This window comes from Mirounga leonina, unplaced genomic scaffold, assembly GCF_011800145.1.
Source record: "Mirounga leonina isolate KUSES-001 unplaced genomic scaffold, KU_Mleo_1.0 Mir_177, whole genome shotgun sequence".
In the NCBI taxonomy this organism is placed as follows: domain Eukaryota; kingdom Metazoa; phylum Chordata; class Mammalia; order Carnivora; family Phocidae; genus Mirounga; species Mirounga leonina.
Genome location: NW_023270459.1, coordinates 6,342,604 through 6,369,978, shown reverse-complemented (window position 1 = coordinate 6,369,978; position 27,375 = coordinate 6,342,604). Strand labels below are relative to the sequence as shown.

The 27,375-nt window shown below is 43.8% G+C and overlaps 3 protein-coding genes across 4 annotated transcripts in view; all 3 read left to right on the top strand.

Annotated features, from left to right (window-relative positions):
* The window catches only part of GPATCH1 (G-patch domain containing 1), a 45,350-nt gene extending 34,962 nt beyond the window's left edge, over positions 1-10,388 (top strand). The window contains exons 16-20 of one of the 2 annotated variants that reach the window (XM_035023504.1): positions 864-1,080; positions 2,477-2,584; positions 4,847-4,944; positions 6,254-6,402; positions 10,108-10,388. In XM_035023504.1, the coding sequence (XP_034879395.1) occupies positions 864-1,080; positions 2,477-2,584; positions 4,847-4,944; positions 6,254-6,402; positions 10,108-10,138 (603 nt within the window). In that variant the 3' untranslated portion in view covers positions 10,139-10,388. Of the gene's footprint in view, positions 1-863; positions 1,081-2,476; positions 2,585-3,173; positions 3,276-4,846; positions 4,945-6,253; positions 6,403-10,107 lie in introns of those variants that run through there. The other variant, XM_035023505.1, reaches the window with a different exon arrangement.
* On the top strand, positions 7,603-10,100 carry LOC118022733. The gene has a single exon (XM_035023507.1). It carries the CDS (start codon positions 8,293-8,295, stop codon positions 9,307-9,309), a length of 1,017 nt encoding a protein of 338 aa, XP_034879398.1. The 5' UTR covers positions 7,603-8,292; the 3' UTR covers positions 9,310-10,100.
* Positions 10,389-11,513: 1,125 nt separating the features above from the next.
* WDR88 (WD repeat domain 88) overlaps positions 11,514-27,375 on the top strand; it is a 45,531-nt gene continuing 29,669 nt past the window's right edge. The window contains exons 1-2 of the mRNA XM_035023585.1: positions 11,514-11,948; positions 26,988-27,098. Coding sequence (XP_034879476.1) covers positions 11,637-11,948; positions 26,988-27,098 — 423 coding nt within the window. The 5' untranslated portion in view covers positions 11,514-11,636. The remainder of the gene's footprint in view (positions 11,949-26,987; positions 27,099-27,375) is intronic.

Genomic DNA, 27,375 nt, shown 5'->3' with positions numbered 1-27,375 from the left:
CTCCTGTGGGTATTTGTAACTCTGCTCCAGAAACTGGATGTGATAGGGTACGGGGAGTGATCCCGCTGAGAGTGAGGAGAACCAGTGGTAGAGTCCAGACCCACCCCCTTGGCACGAATTCGCACCATGAGTGCATCCTCGTGTCTCTGACCTGGGTTCTTCAGGGGTACAGTGGAAGGACCGGAGTGGATTCTGATCAAGGCCAGTCCCGGGGCTCTGTGTCTCATCACGGCTGTTTGCACTTAGCACATCAGATTACCCCACGCCCGTCTGGGGAGAAGCTGCTGGTGGGGAGGAGTCGTGTCTTCTTCATGCCTTTGTTCCTTGTTTATTTAATTGAGTTTGTACAAAGTTACTGCCTGTCTGTTTGGCGAATCTGACTGTCCACAGCTGGGCTTCTTGTAGGAATAGCGATGTGTAGTTGCAAAGGGAAGTTCCTTGACTGTGGAAGCCACATGCTCCCCGCGCCCTCCCCTCCGTGCGGAGCCCCGGTTTTCTCGGCAGCATTTTATCTGAGTAGCCTGCCTTCATTAACCTCTCAATAGACTCTTGAAAACAGGACAGCGGCACTGTGCTAGTTGTCACTGCATTTTTGTGGGTCCTTTGCCATTCTGATGAATGACCCATCTCCAGGAGAATCTTTGGCTGCTTCTACCAGTTGGCTCGTTCTGCAGTGGTTGAATCAGAAACATCAGAAAAATAAATGCCATGTGAGCGGTCATTGTTTAGCTAGGCAGCTTGTGGGTGGGGAACCCATGTACCTGAGCATAAACCTGTGTGTGTCTCTGTTTGTCTTTCTAGAAGGTCTGGCTCCCCTCACCTTTACTTCTTCATTCCTGACTCTTATTTCATTGTTAATACAGAATATAAGCAAAGGTGCAGATTCACAGCCTGAAGGAGAAGGCAGCCGTCCATCCATGGACTTATTTAAGGCCATCTTTGCCAGCTCATCCGATGAGAAGTCCTCATCCTCTGAGGATGAGCAAGGTGACAGCGAGGATGATCAGGCAGGTCCTGGGGAGGCTGACTTCAAAAGCTCCCAAGAGACTGACTCGGTGGAAACCTCATCTGTGGCACGCGGTACGTGGATACTTTAGATTTGGGGATCTAAAGAAGAAAATGAGGATGTCTATAGAGAAGCTGCTTCTTTGTTTAGTGTACAGTTCTTTTTTTTTTAATTTAAGTTCAGTTAGCCAACATATAGTACATCATTAGTCTCAGAAGTAGCGTTAACAATTTCTCAGTTGCGTGTAACACCCAGTGCTCATCACATCACGTTAGTGTGCAGTTCTAACCCAGGATAATTAGCAAGCAATGATGTTTTAATCTTTTACATTTTTAATTGTGGCATCAGATATAAATTTCTGGTGTATTTTTAGGATAGCTGTGTTTGATAATATTGATTTTCCTTACCCTAGTTGAGAAGAATTTAAAACTAGTAAAATTTTTGTTTAAAAAATAGATTTTTTTTTTTTTACCTGGTTGATGATGAGGTGCTAGGATTATTGGCAGCATTTGGTCCTGAGGAATACAGGGGCTCTTCCCCGAGCCGCGAGTTTTGGCACAGCAAAGGAGGCCCTTTGGCGCTTGCAAGGGTCAGGCTTTTCAGATGCTTGGGTGGGTGGACAGAATTCTCCATCTCAGCCTTTGGGTGGTCTGTAATCCCTGTCAGTCTGTGGTGGACTTGGGTATAATATTTTTAGTGTCTTTAACCAAAAAGTTGCAAAGAGATATAAAATATTGTTTAGTCTTAGGTGATTCACAAATGCCTATTTCCTATTTCTGTGGGGGAAAAAAGCCACCCAACTTATTTTTTATTTCAAAGTGATATATACTTGAGTTGTTAAAGTTTAAAAATATAGAAATGTAGAAAGCTTAAGTCCCTTGGAATCCCACTTCCCTGAGATAAACATTGTTAATACTTTGATGCATATTTTTCCATACTTTTTGCATTTTTCTTTCCACTCTCTGAAAACATATTACTCTGTTTAAAAAACGAGATTATTACTATGAATATGGTAATTTGTTTATATTCAGCTTTTCCCCTCTTTGATAATTTATTTAGAGTGAAATTAAACTTTCTGAGCTGGGACATAGTCTTAGATCCCCGTTGGTAAGTTTTTCTTCTTCTCAGAGGATATCTTTCCTTGAGGACATCTTTCAACCCTTCAGGTCTCAGTGAGGTGATCCCGAGCACGTGCTATACACACCCTGTGTTGCAGCCCCTAGTACACTTGGTTGCAGGTGGCCTGTGTGACTGACTTCCCAGCTCAGATGTCCACGAGGTTGGAGGTCAGGTTTACATGCTCACTGCTGTATCCTTAGCGCCTGGCGTGAGCTAGTTAAGCAAAGTGGTGAAGAAAAGCACGCATTATCTGGTGGCAACAGGTATTAATTGAAGAATCAAACACATTAGTATTAGTATAATATTATTTACTATTAATATAAATAGAATTAATACCCTGGTGTTTTTCAGCTAGCGAGCCGGCACCCCAGGAGCCTGCACCTTCCTTCCCGATACAAAAGCTGCAGATAGATGAAAGAGAACCCTTCGGCCCACGGCTGCCTCCGGTCTTCTGCCCCAGTGAGTTGAGAGCTCCTTGGTTCACCCATTTGTATCAGCACCAGTGTCTCCCCTGAGCTGTGACAACTCTAACCGTGTTATCACCTCTACCTGTCTAATCCAACACGAGGCCAACCACATACATACAGTTGACCCTGAGCAAGGCAGGATTTAGGGGCGCCAACACCATGCACAGTCGAAAATCTGCATATAACTTTTGACTCCCCCCAAAACTTAATTACTAATAGCCTACTGTGGACCAGATTCCTTACTCATCACATACACAATTGGTTAACACTTCTTATGTATGTTATATGTATTAAGTACTGTATTCTTACAGTAAAGTAAGCTAAAGAGAAAAGCAAATGTTAAGAAAATCACAAGGAAGAGAAAATACATGTACAGTACTGTGCTTACTGAAAAAAATTCACACATAGTGGCTCTGTGTAGACTCGTGTTGTTCAGGGTTCACTGTATATACATCTGTTTCTGGTTTATTTGTTCTTAGCCCCATTTTGAATCTCACCGCTTCCACAGAGTGCCTAAATAATGATAGTTGTTGCTTTATAGCCTCCGAGACCTTGCAACTCTTTTTCTTTCTAACACTCAGATACGTACAGTAGAGTCCTGAGCGTCTCAGATGTCACTTCGAGAAATAAAAAAAAGTAAAAATCTAGGACACAGAGATGGGTGAGGAATTGCAGGGAGAAAGGTATTCAGAGACTTTTTTATAGTTTGGCTAATGTAGCAAATAAAGTAAAAGTAGTTCTTTCAGAAGTAAACACAGTCCATCCTCCTCCCCCAGTATCAGTCAACAACGTCTTAAAACTGACATCTCGTTAAAATGTTTAGACTGGCCTATCCTCTCCTTGAAGGCCAGGTTAGCAAACATCTGATAACCTGGCCCAGGTATATAGATGACATAATTCTATTATTTACTTTATAGTTTCCTATAGCACCCACATATAAATATTGTTTTAGTTAGTAAAGCCAGTCTTCAAAGAGGTGATAAAAAAAGTGTGAAGTTTTGAAAAATTGCAGTGAATGTATTTCTGATTTGCTTTAGTTATTCAGATCTTCAGCTTAAAATAAGTGTTTCAACATCTAAAAGCTAAGTTATTTATGCCCATTTCTCAGACCATCTTTGATAGCCTTAATTTTGTCTATGGGTTATCAAGGGGAAATGGTTTTTCAAAAACGAGCATTAAAAAAAAAAGTTTGGGGAGGTCAGATTTTAAAATACCTGACCAAACAATGGGACTGGAGAGTTACAGGCACCTGCTCCCTGGGTTTGGAAATATCCATGCTTCTGAAACACCTCTCCCTTAGGTGGAAAAAGCTGATGATCTACCCTGCTTCTACTGTTGTTAATTTTTGCTGATTTGGTTATCTGGAAATTAATGCCCTATGAAAACATTTTGTTCAGCATTTGGAGGTGGAGAATTCAGGCATATGCCACTTGTTTGGTCATTTTTAATGACAACATACATTGTGTTGTTGTTTTTTTTTTTTTTAAAGATTTTATTTATTTATTTGAGACAGAGAGAATGAGAGAGAGAGAGCACATGAGAGGGGTGAGGGTCAGAGGGAGAAGCAGGCTCCCCACCGAGCAGGGATCCCGATGCGGGACTCGATCCCGGGACTCCAGGATCATGACCTGAGCCGAAAGCAGTCGCTTAACGAACTGAGCCACCCAGGCGCCCCATTGTGTTGTTTTGATGCTAGTTTTCTAAGGCTTCAGTTTATAAGACAAATTCACATATAATGTGCTTTCATAAAGGGAGGAGTTGACATTTATGTGCCAGATTCTAGGCTATGGGATTCACGTGCCTGGTTCCATCCAGTCCTCTATGTCCCTGAGAGAACAGGGAGTCTAACTGTCTCTATTCATAGATGGGGAGACTGAGGCTTGGAGAAGTAGAGCAATGAACCCCTGCTGGCAACCTCAGCTGAGGTTCAGACTCTGTCTCTGAGCTTGCCCGAGGATATTAAATTGCAAAAGGCTTGTGCAATCTGGTCCACTTTTATCTTCATCTGACTCATCTAGCCAATAAGGCTGTGGCAAGATACTGGTTGGATCACACAGGTCGAGTATTGAGGTTTCTGGCAGTTTCTAAATATAGAGCTACCAGGTGACATGCTAATCCGTTTGTTTATCAGTGAGGCAGGGCAGGAGTTCTGCCCTAATGTTAAACATTCCACCTACGTCAATGTGTTCCCAGTTCAATAATTTAGTCTTTCTTTTCCCCAGCAGTTCACGTGTGCATTATGTTTGCGTTTCAGATGTTCGTCAGACACTTGAGGCACCTCACAAAGAGAAACATAAAAAAAACAAAGAAAAACACAAGACCAAGAAGGAGCACAGACGGAGGAAAGAGAAGGTGAGTACCTTCTGGGTGTCCCAGGACCGGATGCAGGCTCTGGTGTCCCTGCTTCTGTCCTGCAGACAAGCCCCGCCCCCCTCGGGGCATGTGGGCCTCTGCACACTTGGGCAGAAATGTTGACATTCATGTAAGCCTTCAATTTTCAAGAACTTTCAGACAGAATATTTTAATTATTCAGTTGTACTTAGAACAGTTTTTTTGTGAACATTAAAAAGGCAAAAAAGGGGGCACCTGGGTGGCTCAGTTGTTGAGCGCCTGCCTTCGGCTCAGGTCATGATCCCAGGGTCCTGGGATCGAGCCCCCCATTGGGCTCCCTGCTCCACGGGAAGCCTGCTTCTCCCTCTCCCACTCCCCCTGCTTGTGTTCCTGCTCTCGCTGTGTCTCTCTCTGTCAAATAAATAAATAAAATCTTTAAAAAAAAAAAAAAGGTAGGCAAAAAGGACATTGAAATACTTTAGAGTAATGGTTGAATATTAAATAATAGAATAGTATTAATTGGCTATTCATTCAATATTAGATGAAGATATTGTTTTGAACATTTTTTCTCCACGACGTGGTCATCATTACAAACAGAGATTTGGGTCCATAGCTTGCTACTTGAGGTAAGGGAAAGTTGAAGGAGTAGTGTGTGCTCCCACCCTGATACCCCTGATCCCATGATCCGTGTGTTTCCAGCGATGGCACAGGCTTTTAATTCGGTTAATGTGAGTGTTGGGTCCCAGAGTGCTCTGGGCAGTGGTGGAATGGATGACAAACAGCTCCATGATTGGCTACCTGACAGAAAGGATTCCTGAGCTTGGAAGATGATGAAAGTTCTGTTGTGGTGACAGGAGAAAAAATGTGCTGCCAGGTTGAAAACCAAATTCATTTGTTTCTTACCAATGTATCTGCTCTTCTCTGACCTTCTACTCGTTTCTTTGTTGTGCTTTTCCACCGTGCTTGTCATCCTGATAGGTAGTTGATCACATACGCCTAATGACATGGACCATTGAGGTCATGGGAGGTGGCAGGGGTCACCTGGGATAAGATGGGGGCTAAGTGGCAAGATGGCATGCTGCCCGCATCTGCCTGGTTCTGCTGTGTCTGCGCTGGAGGACCCGTTCTGAGTGTGCGGGGTGGAGAGTGCGCACAGCTGTGTGCCCTGGGCTGTCCCATAGGAGGCTCATTCCAAATGAGGTGTTTTGTCTTTGTTTTTGAATGACCCCAGCAACCAAATGCCTCCTTAGCCTGTCATCATAGGAATCAGGGAGGGAAACACCCATTTGTCTCCCCCCACAACCACCCTTGCCTCACTATTCTTTTTCAGAAAAAGAAGCACCGGAAGCACAAACACAAAGGCAAGCAAAAGAATAAAAAATCAGAGAAGAGTAGTAGTTCTGAGAATACGGACAGCAGCGACAGCCAGAGTGATGAAGAGGGGCCTGCAGACCTGTCACCCCAGGAACTGCTCAGAAGGTAGGGAGTGGGGCATGGTGGTTTTCAGAAACCCTCCAGAGGCTTGTTGGAATCTTGATGTAGTTGCTGAGAGGCAGATGTCAGAAATGATAAATTTGTATATTGACTAGGCTTTTTAGAAGTTCACTTTTTACTTACACAAGTAATATGTGAATATATTATCATTGTGAAAATTCAAACCTTACAGATAAAGCTTCAAGTGGTCCTCGAGCAGTTTCCCAAACCTCTCTCTCTAGCAACCTCTGCCATCAGCTTCATGTATAACTTTCAAGACTTTTTTGTTCAGTCTTTCTCATAAACACATACACACACACACACAACATATGTACACACGTTTTGTTGCTGCACATTTTTAAAATAAATAATACAATTTTATGTAGCATAAATCTATGGACTATGAACATGTAGAATGAAGAAATACTGCCAAATTATTTCTGGAAGTGTCTGTATCCATTTTACCTTGTTACTACATCAATTACAAACAATTCAGAAATGTTTGCCAGCACGATGGGCCTTCGAAGAATGGCATCTCACTTTAAATTTGTATTTCTGGGACTAGTAATGAGGTTGAGTGGCTGGAGGACAGCCTTTGCCCATGTGCTCACTTCTGAGTAGCTTGCTCACATTCTTTGCACAGGGTTCTGTTTTCTGTTACGTTGTTTTACTTGTTTCAGTCAAGTAAGGTAGTATTTTGCTGATTTTTAGGAATTAAAAAAGGATAATTCTGGATATGAATCCCTTGTGGTTTAGTGTGTTACCTATCATGTGACTTTTAATTATCTTTGTTGTACAGAAGCTCTAATTTTTGGTGCCCTCAGTTTTACCAATGGTTGGGGGTGGTATGTTTTATAATTTTGTCTCCTAAAGGTCTTCCCTAACCCAAGAGTTTTTATATGTTTATGAGCTATTCTGCTTTTATAGTTTTGTTTTTGTTTAATCTGTTTGGATTTTTTGGTTTTGTTTTTTGTGAACAGAGTGGGGTAGGCCTCTAGCTTACCTTTCTCCAAATGGATAGCTAGTTGTATTAGTCAGGGGAGTGAACTAGCTCCATGAAGCTCCCCACATCCCCACAGTGGAGCATAAAGAAAACCAGGGTACTGCCCTGCTGGCTCAGTCGGTAGAGCACGCGACTCTTGATCTCAGGGTTGTGAGTTTGAGCCCCACGTTGGGTGTAGAGAGTACTTAAAATAAATTAATATTTTAAATTAATTAAAATGAATAAATTAATTAATTAGAAAAAAGAAAAGAAAACCAAGAAAGGTACTCAGGACCCCAGTTTGTTCTGCTTCAGTGCACGGACCTCCTAGGAGGGGATGGGTGGAGGGTGGCATTGGGGGTGGTTGTGGTCCTGCCTGGATATCACGGTCTTCACTGCTGCATGGCCTGGTCACCACGGGGCTGGGAAAGGGAAGTCCAGCTGCGGGCTCAGGATGAAGGGGGAGAGGCGGGAGTGAGCACTCCATGTCAGCCCTATGCGCCGAACCGGCTCATTAAAGGTAGAGTAGCTTGGTCGTGTCCTCAGTCCCTGTGCGGGCCTGCTCCTCCATTCTCCACTCTGGTTTCTTTCTTTCTTTTTATTTATTTATTTTTTTGAGAAAGAGAGCGTGAGAGAGCATGAGCAGGGGGAGGAGCAGAGGGAGAGGGAGAAGCTGACTCCCCACTGAGCATGGACCCCAATGCAGGGCTCAATCCCAGGACCCCAGGATCATGACCTGAGCTGAAGGCAGACACTTAACCCACTGAGCCACCCAGGTGCTCCTCTTCTCTGGTTTCTTAGCCATTTGGTACTGTTCTGTCCACGCTGTTTTAATTACTCTGACCTCGTAAGCATATCTTGCCATCTGGAAATACAAGTGCCACCCATTATTCTTTTCCATTTACTTCTTCAGAATGGACAATACATTTCATGATTTCATGATTCAAAAATACAAAGGAGATGAGCATTTCAGTTTCATCCCGAGCCTCCTGAAGTGGCTGTGCCCACTCCTGTTTCCCTGTCCTCCTGCACACCAGTATGATGGGGGGGGGCAGGGGAGGAGCACACCCCAGGCATGGCTCATATCATCCACATGCACCCCTGTGAGGCAGACACCTGGGCCCACCCCCGTCTTCATAGGTGGGACAGGGAAGTTAGGTCACGTGGCCAGGCCCACGGAACCTCACCAACACCTGAGGCCCTCACCCTTGAGCATTTGGGGCCATCTGATGAGTCATTCCTGCAGGGGAAGCCCATCAGTGCCCATCTGGAGGGCATGGTGGGAGGGCCGGAGCAGGGGCTTGCTGTGGGCACCGTGTAGCAGTCGGAAAACATGGGCACACAGCTCTGCACTGATTGGATCTAAAACTTACCATCAAGAGACCCAAGGCTGCAGAACAGTGTATACAGGTGGTGCTGTTGATATTAAAATGTTGTCCTCAGGCCTTTGGGTTTCCCTGCGTGCACACGCATGTACATCCTTGCCTAGGAAGAGGGCTGGAGGGGTTCTTACACCCCTGAGAGCATCTCTCTCCAAGGAAGGGAGGGGCAGAAGTGTGAAGTGCATTTATCTGACCCTTGTGGTTGCTACAGGTGTAGTCCCCACTGCTCCTCACCCCAAGCTCCTAGGTTCTCCCCTGGGAGCCTGGAGGGCCCTCCATCCTCTGTGTCTCGCTCCCCTCTGTGCATTGCCTGTCTGCACCCATCTTCTAGGAGGGGTGGCAGGAGGCTCACGACCACCGGGGCTCGTTTGCATTCCCAGCACCTGGCTTGGAGTGTCACTCTTGGTAAGGGCCCTGGTACTTCTCTTCTGGGACCGTGCAGTTTGGTTCTGGTGGAATCGCAGTCGGCTGCCTCCACCCCCTTCCCCCGAGACACCGGTCTACTTCCTGTTTCTATCAGTTTGTCTTGCCCATTCTAGAATTTCATAGACATAGAATCATATGGTTTAGTAAACGCTATAGTGCACACACATACTTATATGCGCACAGACCATAAGCTTCCAGCTGCGTGCATTATCGCTGCCTGATCAAGGGATACCCCAGCACCCCACAGCCACTCGTGTCTCCTCCCACTTAGCATGCCTGCCCCCATTCCCACAGGTAACCCCTCTGCTGGCCTCTGTCACCATTGATTAGTGCTTGGACTTGGAGAAGGACTCTCGCCTTGGCCACATGATTCTGGCAGCAGCAGCTGGCTCGCCCTCATTGCTGTGGAGTAACCCTTTATGGGACCACAGAGTATTCATCTCTTCCATTGTTGGGGACATCTGGTTTTCCACTTTGGGGCTGTTGAGCAAGGATCTAGAGGCAGTGTGGCCCAGCTCTACTCGATGAATGCCCTTGTGTCCGTGAAGCCGAGATTTAAGACTGTCAGCTTAGGAGCTTTTGGCCCTGGAACAAACATGTTTGTTTTGTTTTGTTTTCAGTTGCTTCTCAGCAGTCCTACATGAGATAGGTGAAACCAGGATTAGAACTTGCTTTTATAAACAGGTCCTAATATGAAGTGTGGGGTGTGAGTCTCCCTGTGTGTTCTGGGGGCAACAGAGAAGCATATTAAGAAGGCAGATTAAATGATGCTTTCATAGTTTGCGGTCATCCTCTGTGTTCTGTGGGTATACGTGTGCCACTGGGACTTGGGGAGGTCTGGCATGCTCGGCTCCCACGGAGATGTCTGGCTTTCCAGTTCTTACCTAATTGTCCTTCTTTCTCCTTTATTTCCTTTTCCAGGCTGAAAAGTCTTCCGCTAAGGAGGCAGTAATTGAATTCTACCCTGGCCTGTCCCAGTCCCAGGTCTCCTCCATGATGGAAGCTCATCGACTGCTCGCTTAATACATTGTACAGATTGTATTTATATGTAAATTCATGCTGTAAAATAATTTTTAAAACCTTGACATTTCAAAGCCTGCCTTGGAAGGTTGCAGAAATTGATTTCTATTTTTAACTTCAGTTAGTGTCAGAGGAAATAATTCAGACTGTACAGTTTAATTAAAATGGAATTTTTCTATTTTCTTCTTGATTTTTTATTTCCTGAAACTTTTAAAAAGAAATGAAAAGTGAAAGGTTTTCTCTGATTTTGCGCATGAAGAAAGCCGAGTCCAGATAAGCACAGTTGGACTTAATTAAGGACTTATAAGAGAGAAGGACGTGGTTGTTTCCCCATTCCTCAGGCACCGGGCTCCTGCCTCTCCTCGTGCATGGTGGTGGCCAGGAGCCCAATGGGCGGTCCAGTGCCAGGATCCTTGCAGGTGGCCTCAGCCTTTTAGGGTGGATGTCACCAAAGTGTCCCAGTCTCCGAGACCAAGCACCAGAGAGTGTGCACCCACAGCCCAGGTCACACAGGCTCCAGGTCCTTGCTCTGCAGCCCTGGGTCCCCTCTCAGGAGCTGCCTCATCATCACTGATGAGACCTTGAGAAAAGTTGCAGGGGTTCAAAGTGACAGCATAGAAAGATCAGAAGGATTTCCAAAGTAGAAAGAAGGAAGAAAACCGCTTCTACTTCTACCATCCAGAGATGATAACCTTTAGTATTTGGGAATATCCACCTTTTTTTTTTTTTTTTTAAGATTTTATTTATTAGAGAGAGAGCTACAGAGGGAGAGGGAGAAGCAGGCTCCCCGCTGAGCAGGGAGCCCGACTGGGGACTCATCCCAGGACCCTGGGATCAGGACCAGAGCGGAAGGCAGAGGCTTAACCAACTCAGCCACCCAAGCGACCCCCACCCAGTCTTTTTCTATCGGTGGGGCTGCTACCCGACTAGAGGTGACCTTTGTTCTCTGTCATTGACATTGTGACAGATACTTCATGCTCTTATATATTGTGTGTCCCCACTCCCAACAGCTGCATCTGAATTCATCCAGGGCCCATTCTGTAAGTCAGTGACCATTTCTCTGTTGACAAGAGTGGGTTGGCCAGGAGCCCCTGCACAGGCAGAGGGCACACAGAAATCGTCCCGGGAGAGGGAGCCAGGAAGACCCAAAAGGAGGCTGCAGGGATGGGGCTGCTGGTTTCGCCCGCTTGGCCTCAGTTCTTTTGTGTCCAGGCTCAAGCCCCGTTTTCCTGGGAGTAAGCGCGCCCCACGTGGAGCGGAGGCAGGGAGATCGCAGCGCCCGCGGAGGGCACGTCAGTTCCCGGAATTGGCCGCAGGGCGCAGGCGCGCGGGGCCACCGTTCGCGGCCCGGCCCGGGTGCTGGGTGCCCGCCACCGTTCGCGGCCCGGCCCGGGTGCTGGGTGCCGGCCACCAGCAGGCCAGGCTCCGAGATGGCCTCCCAGGCGCCGTCCGCCCCCTGCTCCCCAGAATGCCTGGACGAGGACGGGAAGACAGTGTCCCAGCTGCATAGCGTGCAGCTGCCCTCGGTCCTCTCCAGCGACCTTGAGCAACTGTTCCATAAACTGCCCGGCACGGCTCTGATCAGGGCCTATGGCCGCTTCAAGCTGTCGACGTTGGAGGCACGCCAGGACGGGCTGCTGGCTCCCTGTGACCCGCTGGAGGTCAGCAGGGACTCGCCACCACCCCAGGAGCACCCGAAGCCTGAGAAGAAGTTCTGGGGCGACCAGGAAACCCTCTCCAAGGTCAGACTACGGGGGTGGGGTGAGGAACGCAGACTTGAACCCCATACGTGGGGAGGTCGCAGTGGGGAGCCACTTGGTTTTGCCAGCCCGCCCCTCCCCCCCGTGAAGCCCCTGGGCTGCTGTCTCTGGGAAAACAAGGCTGTCCTGGGGGAGGAGAGTGTTTCAAAGTGGGGGATCCTGACCCCACCCAGACTGTGATTTCTGGCCGAGCCTCCCAAACGTCCCCATGGTGACATCCCCAAGTGCATACCCCAGGGTCAGTGAAGGAGCCCTCCGTACCTATGAAACAGTTTGCTCCAGAAACAACAGAAAAACTAGAAGGATGAAAAGAAAAACAAAAAAACACAAAACAACGCCCCCCTCCCCCAAAAAACCCTATCAACACTACTTTGTTTTCTCTGTGATACTTGAGAGACGTTGCATTAAAACAAAGGCTGGTGACCAGGAGTAGGAAATAATCTGTGAACAGAGAGAATTCCTGGGGATGAAGAAGGATTTCCTAACCAAAATCCTCCATGGAGGCTTTAAAATCAGAGCAGAGAACTGAAGCAAAATTAGAATACAAAGCTCATGGGATACTCTGAGACCCAAAGAACAAATATAAAGGATCGATGACCGTGAGAGAAAAGGTAATATGTGCCTGAGAGATCCAGAAGAGCCCATCTATACAGAGGAGGTGTTGGAGAGGAAGAGGAAGCAGGGGGAGGAAAGAAAGATAGAGAAGGAAGCAGGGAAGACAGTCTCTCTGGGCTGAGGAAGACGGTGGTGCTCCCTTGGAAAGAGCCAGTCCAGTTCAGTGCAAGATTGCAGGCAAATATAGCCCATCTTTAGTGAATGCCTGAGTTGCAAGGGTAGGAGCAAGGTGTGCATACAGACCACGGATGGAAAAGCCTGCGATCAGCTTGAGATGCTTGACTTCCTGGCCAGCCCTCAGAACACCTGGGAGCAGAGCCCACAGTGAGGATTGCTGATTGGCTCTGTGATCTCTTCCAGAAAAGTGTGTCAGCGCTTTTAGTCATATTTATTCCGATTTTTTTTTAAGTAAAAAAAAAATTTTTTTTAAGGTTTTATTTATTCATTTGAGACACAGAGATACAGAGAGAGAGAGCATGAGCAGGGGGAGAAGCAGAGGGAGAGGGAGAAGCAGGTTCCCTGCTGAGCCAGGAGCCGGACATGGGGCTCGATCCCAGAACCCTGGGGTCATGACCTGAGCCGAAGGCTCAGCAGTTTCATGGGTACGGAGGGCTTCTTCACTGACCCTGGGGTATGCTTAACCATCTGAGCCACCCAGGCGCCCCTGATTTTTTTTAAAGTAAAATTAAAGGAGAGCACAGAAATTTTCAATAGAACATCCCCAAGATTCAAATTTAATAGATTTAAAATGTTCTGCTTTTTTTTAATAGGTCTCCCTAGCATAGCAACCTTGTCCCCCCATTTCTTCTCTACAGAGGCAAGAAATGTTTCTAGTTTCTTCTGTAGTTTTACAGAGCTAAATTATGCATTTCCCAGCACATACATGTATATATCCCCCCTTTTTTTTTACACAAATGGAAGCATACCTTAGACCCCTTATGCACCTAGTTTTAAATTTTTTACTTAGCATATTTTAGAGAGCTTTCCATATCATAAAGAAGCAACTTCCTTGTTCTTTTTTACTGGTAGTATCCCACTGGCTGGCCATCTTCTGGTGACTTTAACCAGTCTCCTGTGGATGCACATTCAGGTGGCTTATTATTTTTTTTTGACCTAAAGTTTTTATGACCCATGAAGATGACAGAAGTTGAGAAGGTCTGTAACTTCTCCCAGAGGAAAGTTTCTGACCTAAGAATTCTCTACCTGCCCAAACTGCTGATCCCCAACAAAGGCAACAGAAAGACATTTTCTTCAGACCTGCAAAGACTCAGAAATGATGCTTCTCTATGAGCACAAAGTTACTCAGGGGAGCACCCCAGCACACAGAAAAAAAGAAAAAAAAAATTTCCCTCTGCCCCCCGCCCCAGCTTTCTCCCTCGCTCTCTCAAATAAATAAATAAAATCTTTAAAAAAAATCCAAATGAAGCACTTCAGTAAAACAAAGAGCGGTTTAGAATAAACAGAGGGGACCAATGACTGAAAACAATACACTCTGGTTAACGTCGTTGTGTAGCTCAATGAAAATGTTAACAAATGATCTTTTAAAATGAAGGTGCGGGCGCCTGGGTGGCTCAGTCGTTAAGCGGCTGCCTTCGGCTGGGGTCATGATCCCAGAGTCCTGGGATCGAGCCCCACATCGAGCCCCACATCGAGCCCCACATCGAGCCCCACATCGAGCCCCACATCGGGCTCCCTGCTCAGCGGGAAGCCTGCTTCTCCCTCTCCCATTCTCCCTGCTTGTGTTCCTGCTCTCACTGTCTCTGTCTCTGTCAAATAAATAAATAAATAAAATCTTAAAATAATAAATAAAAAATAAAATGAAGGTGCACAATGCAAAACTAATCATGTTCCAGATGATTTCATTGAAGTCTTTGAGATGGTTTGTTAAAGCACATTCTCAAGAGATAATGTTTCATTCCTGGTGTTTATTTAATGCACACTCACACAGGGATGTGTCACAATATTTTAAAAATAATTGGCTCAAGACCCCCCTTCCCCCCACACCAGTCTCGACCCGTGGCTTCCGGGCGCATTTAAGATGAAGTGCAGAGATCTGACCATGACTTTCCGGGCCATTTCGCAAATGGCTCATCTCGCTGTTGTCCCCCTTCCCTGTGACCTGCGGACATCCAGCTCGTACCGCCCCCGCCCCGGGAAGGGCGCCCCGCGGCCCAGGGCGCATGCGCAGCAGCCCGCTCACTTGCCTCTGGCCCTGAGCTGGCCCTGCGTGCTGGCTGTCGGGCCGCCGCGCACCACCTCCGCCGGCCGGCGGGGGCAGGAGCCTGTTCAGCCCCCGCCCCGCCCACGCGCACGGGGACTCTCGCTCGCCGCTTGGGGTCTTTGCCCCTCGGTTCCGGCCAGCCCTGCAGCACCTAGATCAAGGCCTGACGAGTCTATGACATATTTATTGATCAAGGGAAGGAACGCTATATATATATATATATATATATATATATATATATATATATATATATAAAAGAACTGATTTTTGCTTGTTGTTTTTACAAAAATTGGACTGTCCTCTATATGCCATTTTTGTTAGTGCCTCCAAAGACGTCTCTGTGTATTTGGAACGTCTCTCCGCAGCGCCTCGGGGTCCCTTTCCCTAATGAACCCCAAAGTACTATGCCCAGAAAAAACTCGGAACGGGCGTCCCCAGAAAGGATGATGGGGTTGAGGGATACGCCCCCGCACCCCCCGTTCCTGCTGGTCTGTTTGGCCATAATTAAGCTCTGTTTTTGCCAGGCGAGAACAAAGACCAAGGAGTTTGGCCTGGAGACCGAGGCAGCTGCAGAATGGGGAGCTGGGGGCGTCTCGGGCACCCACGACAGAAGGGGTAGCGTCCCGGGGAGGCGGCTGGTTCCCCAGGGCTGCTGGATGCCCCGGGGCCCGCCGCCCGCCAGGCTTGCCTACCTCCCCTGGTGGCCGGGACCCCGGGCGGGGTGGCCGATTCCTTGTCCTACCTCTCCGCGCTCCCAGGAGGCGGAGAATGCCTCCTTCCCCGCATGCCCACACCCCTGCGCTCCCCCCCCCCCCCACGCAACCCCGGTGCTCACACCTCCCCTCATCCCTGCACCTACTGCTGAGCCTGCCTCACTCTAGCCTGGTCCCCCCATCCAGAGTCCCTGCACCTCCGCACTCCCTGGGGCAGTGCCCCAAACCCTGGTTGCTGTGTCCCGCATGCCCTCGCGTTCTTCACACTCCCACAGCAGGGCATCCCCACATCCCCGACACACACCCCAGCCTGACACACATCCCCTGCACGCCATAGGGGGGTGGGTGGGTGGGTGGGTAGTAGACCATTTCAGCCTTGCTCCTTCTATCCCCCTCCCTTTTAAAAGTATTGCTTTATTGAGGTGTAATTCACATATCATACAATTCACCCATATAAAGTCTGGGGTTTAGCGCATTCGCAGAGATCTGCAACTAGCGACACATCACTGTAGAACATTTCATCGTCTGGAAAAGAAGCCCCATATTCATTAGCAGTCAGTCCCCATTTCTCCTCAAGCGATCCTCCCAGCTCTAGCCAACCACTGATTTGGTCTGTCCCTATAAAGTTGCTTATTCTAGACCTTTCCTAGAAAGAGAATCAAACAGCATGTGGTCTTTTGTGACTGGCTCCTTTTCCTTAGTATAATGTTTTCGAGGTTCATCCATGTTGCAGGATGTACTAGTACTTCATTTATTTAAAAGTACATATATATGCGTATAATAAATACATGTTATATGTATTATAAATAGACTTTAGAGCAGTTTTCGGTTCACAGCAAAGCTGAGCAGAAGATGGAGAGATTTCTTGTATATCCCCTACCTCCACACATGCATGGCCTTATTATCAACACGCTCCACTAAATTAAATATTTAAAACAATTGCTGATCCTACAACGATACCCAAAGTCCTCAGTTTCACTCTGCGTGTTGTACATTGTATGGCTTTGGACAAATGTATACTGACAGTCATTATGTTATCATGCAGAGTAGTTGCATTGTCCTAAAAGTCCTCTGTGCTCTGCCTGTTCTCTCTCCAAACCTCCCAACCCCTGGTAACCACTGATCTCTTTACTGTCTTTATAGTTTCCAGAATGCCATCTATCTGGATGCATACAGTATGTGGTCTTTTCAGACTGGCTTCTTTCACTAGTAATTTCATTAGTAATCTGAAATCTACTAATGAATGTACTGAGTCTACTAAATCTTTCATTAGTAATGTGAATTTAAGTTTCCTGGATGTTTTTTTTCATGACTCATGTGTCTTTTCATGGCTTGGTAGCTCATTTACTTTTAGCACTGAATAATATCCCATTATTTGGATGTACCATAGTTTATTTATCCATTCACTTACCGAAGGACATCTTCAGGTTTTTCAAGGTTACTTCCAAGCTCCGGCAATAGTGGATAAAGCTGGAAAAAACATCCGTGTGCAGGTTTTTGTGCGGACGTAAGTTTTAAGCTCCTTTGGATAAATACCAAGGAGTATGATTGCTGGATTGTATGTTAAGAGTATGTTTAGTTTTATAAGACACTGTCAAACTGTCTTCAAAAGTACCTGCACCATTTTGCATCCCCGCCAGCAATGAAGCAATGAATGAGAGTTCCTGTTTCTCCACATGTTTGCCAACATTTGGTATTGATAGTGTTCCAGATTTTGGCCTTTAAATATGTGTGTATTGGTATCTTACTGTTGTTTTAATTTGCAAACCCCTGCTGACAAATGATGTGGAAAATCTTTTCACATGCTTATTTGCCACCCATATATCTTTTTTGGTGAGGTGTCTGTTAAGGTCTTGGCTCATTTTTTAAATTGGGTTGTTTATTTTCTTATTAAGCTATGACAATTTTGCACTTGATCTTAGCCAAAAGGCCGAGAAGTGATAAGCTTTGACAATTTTGGATGATAATCCTTTATCACATGTGTCTCTTGCAAATGTTTTCTCCCAGTCTGTGGTTTATCTCTCATTCTCTTGACATTGTCTTTCAAAGAGCAGAAGTTTTAAATTTTTATGAAGTCCAGCTCATCAATTATTACTTCCATGGATTGTGCTTTTGGCATTGTATCTAAAGAGTCATTGCCCCACCCAAGATCACCTAGATCTTCTAGATTATTATCTAGGAGTTTTTTTCAATTTGCATTTTACATTTAGGTCTGTGATCCATCTTGAGTTTTTGTGAAGGATGTAAGGTGGATGTTTAGATTTAGTTTTTTGCATGTGGATATCCAATTGTTCCAGCACCATTTGTTGAAAGACTGTCATTTCTCCATTGTATTGACTTTGCTCCTTTATCAAAGAGCAGTTGATTTTATTTATGTGGATCTATTTCTGGACTTTCTATTCTGTTCCACTGATCTATTTCTCTATTCTTTCACTAATACTACACTGTCTTGATCACTATATCTTTATAGTAAGTCTTGAAGTTGTGTGGTGTCAGTATTTTGTTTTTCTCCTGGATCTTTTGCCTCTCCATGCAAACTTTATAATCACTTTGTCGATATCCGCAAAATAACTTGCTGGGATTTTCATTGGGATTGCATTGAATCCATAGATCAAGTTGGGAAGAACTGACATCTTGGCAATATTGAGTCTTCTTATCCATGAACATGGACTATATCTCCATTTATTTAATTCTTTGATTTTGTTCATCAGAGTTTTGTAGTTTTCCTCATATAGCTCTTAAACATATTTTGTTAGATATATGCCTAAATATTTAATTTTGTGTGGTATAAATGTAAATAATACTGTTTTTAATTTAAAATTCCGCTTGTTTGGGACACCTGGGTAGCTCAGTCAGTTAAGCGTCTGCCTTCAGCTCAGGTCATGATCCCAGGGTCCTGGGGTGGAGCCTCGCATTGGGATCCCTGCTTAGCGGGGAGTCTGCTTCTCCCTCTGCCCCTCCCCCTGTTCATGTTCCCTCTCTTTCTCTCTGTCTCTCAAATAACTAAATAAAATCTTTTAAAAAGATAAAATTCCACTTGTTCATTTCTGGCTTAGCAAAAAGTGATTGATTTTTGTATTTTATATTAACCTTGTATTCTGCAGTCTTGCCAAAACTGCTATTAGTTCCAGGAGTTTTTGTTGATTCCTTTGGATTTTCTACATAGGTGCTAATGTCATCTGTGCATTAAGACAGGTTTGTTTCTTCCTTCCCGATCTTAAACCTCTTATATCCTTTTCTTGTCTTATTGCATGAGCTGGAAGTTCCAGTACAATGTTGAAAAAGAGTGGTGAGAGGGAAAGTCTTTGCCTGTACCTGATCTTAGTGGAAAGACTGAGCTTCTCATCATTAAGTATGATGTTAACTGTAGGTTTTTTGTAGATAGTCTTTGGCAAACTGAGAAGTTCCCCTCTATTTCTAATTTGCTGAGAGTTATCATAAATGGCTATTGGATTTTGTCAAATGCTTTTTCTGCACCTATTGATATAGTCATGTGATTTTTCTTTTTTAGCTTACTGATGTGATGAATTACATTAATTCATCATCAACATTAATTCATTACTCAAAATCAATAATTGATTTTTGAGTAATGAAGTAGCCTTGCATACCTGGGATAAATCCCGCTTGGTGATGATGTATAATTCTTTCTATACATTGTCGGATTTAATTTGCTGATATTTGTTGAGGATTTTTACATCTATGTTCATGAGAGATATTGGTCTATGGTTTTCTTTTCTTATAAATGTCTTTATCTGGTTTTGGTGTTAGGGTAATGCTAGCCTCACAGAATGAGTTAGGAAGTAGTCCCTCTGCTTCTATCCTCTAAAAGAGATTGTAGAGAATTGGTATAATTTTTTCCATAAAGGTTTGGTAGAATTCACCAGTGAACACATCTGGGTCTGGAGCTTTCTGTTTTGGAAGGTAATTAGTTACTATTTCAATTTCTTCATAAACACCTATCCAGAGTGTCTATTTTTTCTTGTGTGACTTTTGCCAAATTGTGTCTTTCAAGGAATTAGTCCATTTCATTTCAAATTTGAAATTAGTCCATTTCATTTCAGGTGATTAAATTTGTGGAAATAGAATTATTCATAATATTCCTTGACTATCTTTTTAATGTCCATAGAATCTTTCATTTCTGATATTAGTATTATGTTATCTCTTTTTTTTTCTTAGTTAGCCTGGCTAGAGGCTTATCAATTTTACTGATTTTTAAAAAGAATTTATTTATTTATTTGAGAGAGAGAACATGAGTGGTGGGGAGGGGCAGAAGGAGAGGGAGAGGCAAACTTCCTGCTGAGCAGGGAGCCCGATCCAGGGCCCGATCCCAGGACTTGAGATCATGACCTGAGCTGAAGGCAGATGCTTAACCAACTAAGCCACCCAGGCATCCCTTTATTGATCTTTAAAAGTACAGTTTTTGGGTTCATTGATTTTCACTGTCAATTTCCTGTTTTCAATTTCATTGGCTTATGCTCTAATTCTCATTGTTTCTTTTCTTCTGTATACTTTGGATTTAATTCGCTCTTCTTTTTCTATTTTCCTAAAGTGGAGGTTTAGATGATTGATTTTAAATTCTTCTTCTTTTTTTATATACACATTCAATGTTGTAAATATCTCTCTAAGCACTTCTTTCACTGCATCCCACAAATTTTGATATCATATTTTAATTTTGTTAGGTTCAAAATATTTAAAAACTTCTCTTGAGACTTCTTCTTTGACCCCTGTGTTATTTAGAAGTGTGTTGTTAGGGGTGCCTGGGTGGCTCAGTCAGTTAAGTGTCTGATTCTTGGACTCAGCTCAGGTCTTGATCGCAGGGTAGTTAGTTCAAGCCCTGCATTGCGCTCCATGCTGGACATGGAGCCTACTTAAAAAAAAAAAAAGACATGTGTTACTCTCCATGTATTTTGATATTTTCCAATCATCTTTCTGTTACTGATTTCTAATTTAATTCCCTTGTGTTCTGAGAGCAGACATTATATGATTTCTGTTTTTTGTTGTTGTTGTTGTTAAGGTGTGTTTTATGGCCTAGAATGTGGTCTTTCTTGGTAAATGTTTCATATGAATTTGAGAAGAATGTTTATTCTGCTGTTGTTGGATGAAGTAGTCTGTACATTCAGTTGACTGATGGGGTGTTGAGTTCCGCTATATCCTTGTTAATTTTCTGTCTGCTGGATCTGGTGCTTTCTCATAGAGGGAAGTCTCCAACCATGATAGTGGACTCATCTATTTCTCTTTGCAATTTTATTTTATTTTATTTTATTTTAAAGATTTTATTTATTTATTTGACAGAGAGAGACACAGCGAGAGAGGGAACACAAGCAGGGGGAGTGGGAGAGGGAGAAGCAGGCTTCCCACAGAGCAGGGAGCCCGATGCGGGGCTCGATCCCAGGACCCTGGGATCATGACCTGAGCTGAAGGCAGACGCTTAATGACTGAGCCACCCAGGTGCCCCTCTCTTTGCAATTTTAATAGCTTTTGCCTCACATAGTTGATGTTTTGATGTTAGGCACATATATGTTAAGGATTATTATATCTTCTTGGAGAATTGACCCCTTTTCATTATGCAATGCCCCCTTTTACCTCTGATAACTTTTCTCACTGTGACGTCTACTTAATCTGAAATTAATATAGCTAGTCTTGCTTTCTTTTCATTAGTGTTAGTATGGTCTATTTTTCCCATCCATTTACTTTTTTTTTTTTTAAGAGAGAGAGAGGGAGGGGAATAGGAACAGAGGGAGAGAGAGAATCTTAAGCAGTCTCCATACCCAACATGAAGCCCAACATGGGGCTTGATCTCACAGCCCTGAGATCATGACCTGAGCTGAAATCAAGAGTCGGACACTTAACCGACTGAGCCACCCAGGCACCCCCATCCATTTACATTTTTTTTTTAAAGATTTTATTTATTTATTTGACAGAGAGAGACACAGCGAGAGAGGGAACACAAGCAGGGGGAGTGGGAGAGGGAGAAGCAGGCTTCCCGCGGAGCAGGGAGCCCGATGTGCGGCTCCATCCCAGGACCCTGGGATCATGACCCGAGCTGAAGGCAGTCGCTTAACCAACTGAGCCACCCAGGCACCCCAACATTTTTTTTTTAAAGAGCGAGAGAGAGGATAAGTGCAAGTGGGGGAAGGGGCAGAGAGAGACTCTCAAGCAAACTCCCTGCTGAGTGTGGAGCCTGATGTGGGACTCCATCTCATGACCCTGAGATCATGACCTGAGCTGAAATCAAGAGTCAGATGCTTAACCGACTGAGCCACCCAGGGACCCCTACTTTTAATCTGTATGTGTCTTTATATCTAAAGTGGGTTTCTTGTAGACAACATATCATTGGGTCCTGTTTTCTCATCTACTCTGACAATTTTTCGTTTAATTGGTGCATTTAGACCATTCAAAGTGATTATTGATATAGTTGGATGAATATCCACCATATTTGTTACTGTTTCCTATTTGTTGCCCTTGTTTTTTATTCCTATTTTTGTCTTCCGCTCTTCTACCTTTTGTGGCTTTAACTGAACATTCCATGTGATTCCATTTTCTCTCCTTTCTTAGCATATCAGATACACTTTTTTTTTTCTTTTCTTAGTGGTTGCCCAAGAATTTGCAATATACATTTACAGTTAATTCAAGTCCACTTTCAAACAACATTATACTACTTCAAGGGTAATGTCAGTAACTTAAAATATTTCTAATTCCTCCCTCATGTCCATTGTATCATTGGTGTCATTCATTTGTGTGTGTGTGTGTGTGTATATATATAATATAATTAACATGATTATATATATACACACATAATATAATATATACATAATCATGTTAATTATATAATATATAATATATTGTTGCTATTATAAGAATATATATTATATGTAACATATTATATATAATACATTGTTGCTATTTTTTACATTGTTGCTATTATTATTTTGAAGAAACTATTGTCTGTTAGATCAATTAAGAATAAGAACAAAGTTTTTATTTTACCTTCACTTATTCCTTCTTTGGTGCTCTCCTTGCTTTATGTAGATCTGAGTTTCTGACCTATATAAGTTTCCTCCTCTCTAAAGAACTTTTAACATTTTTTGCAAGGCAGATCTATTGGTAACAAAGTTTCCTCAATTTTTGTTTGTCTGAGAAAATATTTGTCCTTCACTTTTTTTTAAAAAAGATTTTATTTATTTATTTGACAAAGAGAGACACAGAGAGAGAGAGGGAACATAAGCAGGGGGAGTGGGAGAAGGAGAAGCAGGCCTCCTGGGGAGCAGGGAGCCCAATGCGGGGCTTGATCCCAGGACCCTGGAATGAGCCGCAGGCAGATGCTTAATGACTGAGCAACCCAGGTGCCCCTGTCCTTCACTTTTGAAGGATAATTTTGCAGGATACAAATTTCTAGGTTGGTGGGTTTTTTCCCTCCTAATACTTTAAATATTTCACTATAGTCTCTTCTTATTTACATGGTTTCTGAGAAGGTGGGTGTGATTCTTATCTTTGCTCCTTTATAGGTAGGGCGTTATTTTCCTCTAGCTTCTTTCAAGAATGTCCTTTTATCTTTGATTTTCTGGATCTTTAAAATTATATACTAGGTGTAGATTTTTTTTTTTTCATTTATCCTGTTTGGTGTTCTCTGAGCTTCCTAGATCTGTGGTTTGGCATTTGAAATTAATCTGGGGGGACTTCTCAATCATTATTGTTTCAAATATTTCTCTTCCATTTTCTCGTCTCCTTCTGGTGTTTTCATTATGCATATATTACATGATTGTAGTTCTCCCACAGTTCTGGCAAATTCTGTTCCATTTCTTTAAGTCTTTTTTTTTTTTTTTTCTGTTTGCTTTTCAGTTTTGGAGGTTTCTATTGATATATCCTCAAGCTCAGAGATTCTTTCCTTAGCCATGTCTAGTCTAATAATGAACACATCAAAGATACTCTTTATCTGTTATAGTGTTTTTGATCTGTAGCATTTCTTTTTGGTTCTTTCTTTGAATTTCCATCTCTGCTTACATTGCATATTGTCTACCACATTCATTAGAGCCCTTAGCATATTAACCACAGGTGTTTTAAGTTCCTGGTCTGATAATTCCAACATCCTTGCCATATCTGGGTCTGGTTTTGTTGTTGGGTTTGCGCTTTCTCTTCAAGCTACGTTTTCTGCCTCTTAGGATTGTACTTTTTTTTTTTTCTTGATAGCCAGACATGACGTACTGGGTAAAAGGAACAGCTGTAAATAAGCTGTAGTAATGTGATGCTAATGTGTAGGGGGCAGAGAAGGTCTATAGTCCTATGACTAGGTCTCAGTCTTTTAGTGGGCCTCTGCCTCAGAGTGGTGAACTTCACAGGTGCTTTTAAAGTCTGCACCCTCTGCCCCCCACTCTGAGGTTAGGTGGGCTTGGAAGGCTAGAGTGGCCATCTGGGTGTTTCCTTCCTCCCATGTGGAAGGCCAGAGCTGGCTAGGGTTGGGTATTTCCTTTCCCCCAGGTCAGTTAGGCTCTGATAAAATCCCATCAGGGTTATGCTCTGGCTAAATAGTTTCTCCTGACAGCTGAGCTTGTTAGGTACAACACAATGCTGCTGTGGAATATTTCAAAGTGATTCTTTCCCACCCCTCTCCCAGCCAGAAGCATGAGGGAATTTTTCTCTGATCTTCACTGTGAGGACGAGGTCCACTACTGGAGGTAATGCTAACATGAATGTGGGGGCCCCTCATGGCTGGGTCCCCCTGCAATTTTTTTTTTAATTCTTATGTTAATCCCCATACATTACATCATTAGTTTTAGATGAAGTGTTCCATGATTCATTGTTTGTGCATAACACCCAGTGCTCCATGCAGAATGTGCCCTCCTCAATACCCACCACCAGGCTAACCCATCCTCCCACCCCCCTCCCCTCTAGAACCCTCAGTTTGTTTTTCAGAGTCCATCGTCTCTCATGGTTCGTCTACCCCTCTGATTTCCCCTGCTTCATTCTTCCCCTCCTGCTACCTTCTTCTTCTTCTTCTTTTTTTTTTTCTTAACATATATTGCATTATTTGTTTCAGAGGTACAGATCTGAGATTCAACAGTCTTGCACAATTCACAGTGCTTACCAGAGCACATACCCTCCCCAGTGTCTATCACCCATCCACTCCATCCCTCCCACCCCACCCCCCACTCCAGCAACCCTCAGTTTGTTTCCTGCAATTAAGAATTCCTCATATCAGTGAGGTCATATGATACATGTCTTTCTCTGTTTGACTTATTTCACTCAACATAATACCCTCCAGTTCCATCCACGTCGTTGCAAATGGCAAGATCTCATTCCTTTTGATGGCTGCATAATACTCCATTGTATATATATACCACATCTTCTTTATCCATTCATCTGTCGATGGACATCTTGGCTCTTTCCACAGTTTGGCTATTGTGGACATTGCTGCTATAAACGTCGGGGTGCACGTACCCTTTCGGATCCCTACTTTTGTATCTTTCCCCCTGGAATTTTTAACCCTCAAAATTATCCACGCTGCACCTCCAGCAACTTGTCACTTATAGGTCAGGTTTCCCAATCCTGGGCCTGGTTCCCATGGAGGTCACTGCTCCTGGATTTCTGCTCTATAATTTAGGATTCTTTGTATTTGCCTGTCTCTCCAATTTTGGGGGCAGCAGTCTGCTCTGTGACCTCACTTGTCTTATGAATCTGGGAAGAGTTGTTGATTTCAGCCCAGAAATGAGAAGTCCTTCATTCCTGCCGTATGGCCTAGTCATGTTTCATCATGTGAATATGCCTCATTTTATCTGTTCATTCACCAGTGGATGGATATTTGTATTATTTCTGTTTGTTTGATTATTCTGAATAATACTGCTATGAGCACCCATGCTCTAATTTTTGTGTGGCCGTATGTTTTCATTTCTGTTAGGTATACACCTAGGAGTGAAGTTGCTGGATCATGTATTTGTATATGTTTTAATTTTTGAGGAAATACTGAACTATATCCCAAAGGGGCCACACCATTTTACATTCCCACCAGCCATGTATGAAACTTCTGAGTCTTCCACATTCTTGCTGGCACTTGTTATTATCTTACTTTTTGATTATAGACATCCTAGTGGGTATGGGGTGGTATCTCAATATGGTCTTTTTCTAAAAAAAATATTTTATTTATTTGAGAGAGAGCTAGCACAAGAGTGGGGCGAGGGGCAGAAGGAGAGGGAGAAGCAGACTCCCCACTAAGCACAAAGCCTGACATGGGGATTGATCCCAGGACTCCAAGATCATGACCTGAGCCAAAGTCAGACGCTTAACTGACTGAGACACCCAGGTGCCCCTCAATTTATGTGTGATTGATATTTTCATAATTGCTAATGATGTTGAGCACATTTCCATGTGCTTAGAGCTCACTGACATGTCTTCTTTGGAGAAATGCCTATTCAGATGTTTTGCCCATTTAAAAATTGGGTTGTTCCTTTTTCTATTGTTGAGTTTTGAGCATTCTTTATGTGTTCTAGATAAAAATCTCTCATCTGATATACGATTTCCAAAAGTTTTCATCCGTTGTGTGGGTTGTTTTTTCACCCTCCTGATGGTGCCCTCTGAAGAGCAAGTTTTTAATTTTGATAATGCCCAGGTTCACATTGTTGCTGTTGCCGCTGCCTGTGCATGTGGTGTTGGAACCACTGCCTAACTCAAGTTCCTGAAGACTTACAACTATGTGTTCTTCTAAGAGCCTTGTGGTTTTAGTTCTCACATTGAGATCTTTGATCCATCTTGAGTTAACCTTGGTAGGTGGCGTGAGGCAATGGTCTGCCTTCATTCTTTTGCAGGTGGATTTTATTTGTCTCAGCACAATCTGTTGAAAAGACTAATCTCTCCAGTTTTAATTACTTGGCACCCTTGTTAAGGAAGCAAGGGACCTAAAATATGAGGGCTTATTTCTGGATTCTCAATTCTGTTCCATCAATCTCTATGTCTGTCGTTCGGCCAGTAACTACAGTGTCTTGACTATGGTCACTTTTTGTGTATGGTAAATTTTGAAATTGGGAATTGTGAGTACTCCACCTTTGTTCTTTTTCAGGATTGTTTTGGCTATTTTGCTTTCCTTGAGCATCCATGTAAGTTTTAGGATCAGCTTGTCAATTTTGGAAAGGAAGTCAGCTAGGATCTTGAGGGGATACTGCTGAATCTGTAGATCATCTTGGAATGTAATTTCATCTTAACAATAGTAAGGTAATAGCTAATCCATGAATGTGGGCTGCTTTCCCATGTCTTTGGGTTTTCTAAAATTTCTTCCAACAATGTTCTGTAATTTTCAGAGTGTAAGTTTTACACTTTTTTTTTTGTTAAATGTATTCCTATTTTGATGCCTTTAATGGAATTTTTTTTTTAGTTTTTTTTTCCAGTTTGTTCATTGCAAGTGTATAGAAGCACAACTGATTTTTTGATATTAATCTTGTATTTTGTAAGCTGTTGAACTCATTCAATCTCTCTTTTTTTTTTCAGATCCCGTTTAAAGTTCTGAGGGGACATGAGGACCTTGTGAGCTCCTGTATCTTCTGTGTGGATGACACGAAGCTCCTCAGTGGCTCTTATGACTGCACTCTAAAGCTGTGGGTAGGTGGCCTGGTGTAGGTGAGATGAGAACGTCCCAGTAGGGGATATAGGCTTGTGCCATATCTTATGGAGAGTTCCCAGATGCTCAAGGATCCCAAAGACTTGGAGAGAACTTTCTGAGCGAAATGCAAGAAGGAGAAGCCAAGTGACGGTTCAACCCTAGCGTCAAGCCCCTGGAGAGAGATGAGTTTAGTGTGGCTGCTGGTGGCCTGTTGATTTGGAAAACATAGGAGCAGGGGATGGGGACAACCGGCGGAACCCCCCACCTACTGTTGGA

What these genes read in the sequence shown, in the direction of transcription:
- LOC118022733 (XM_035023507.1), top strand. Translation starts at nt 8,293, where the DNA reads ATGGACAATACATTTCATGATTTCATGATTCAAAAATACAAAGGAGAT.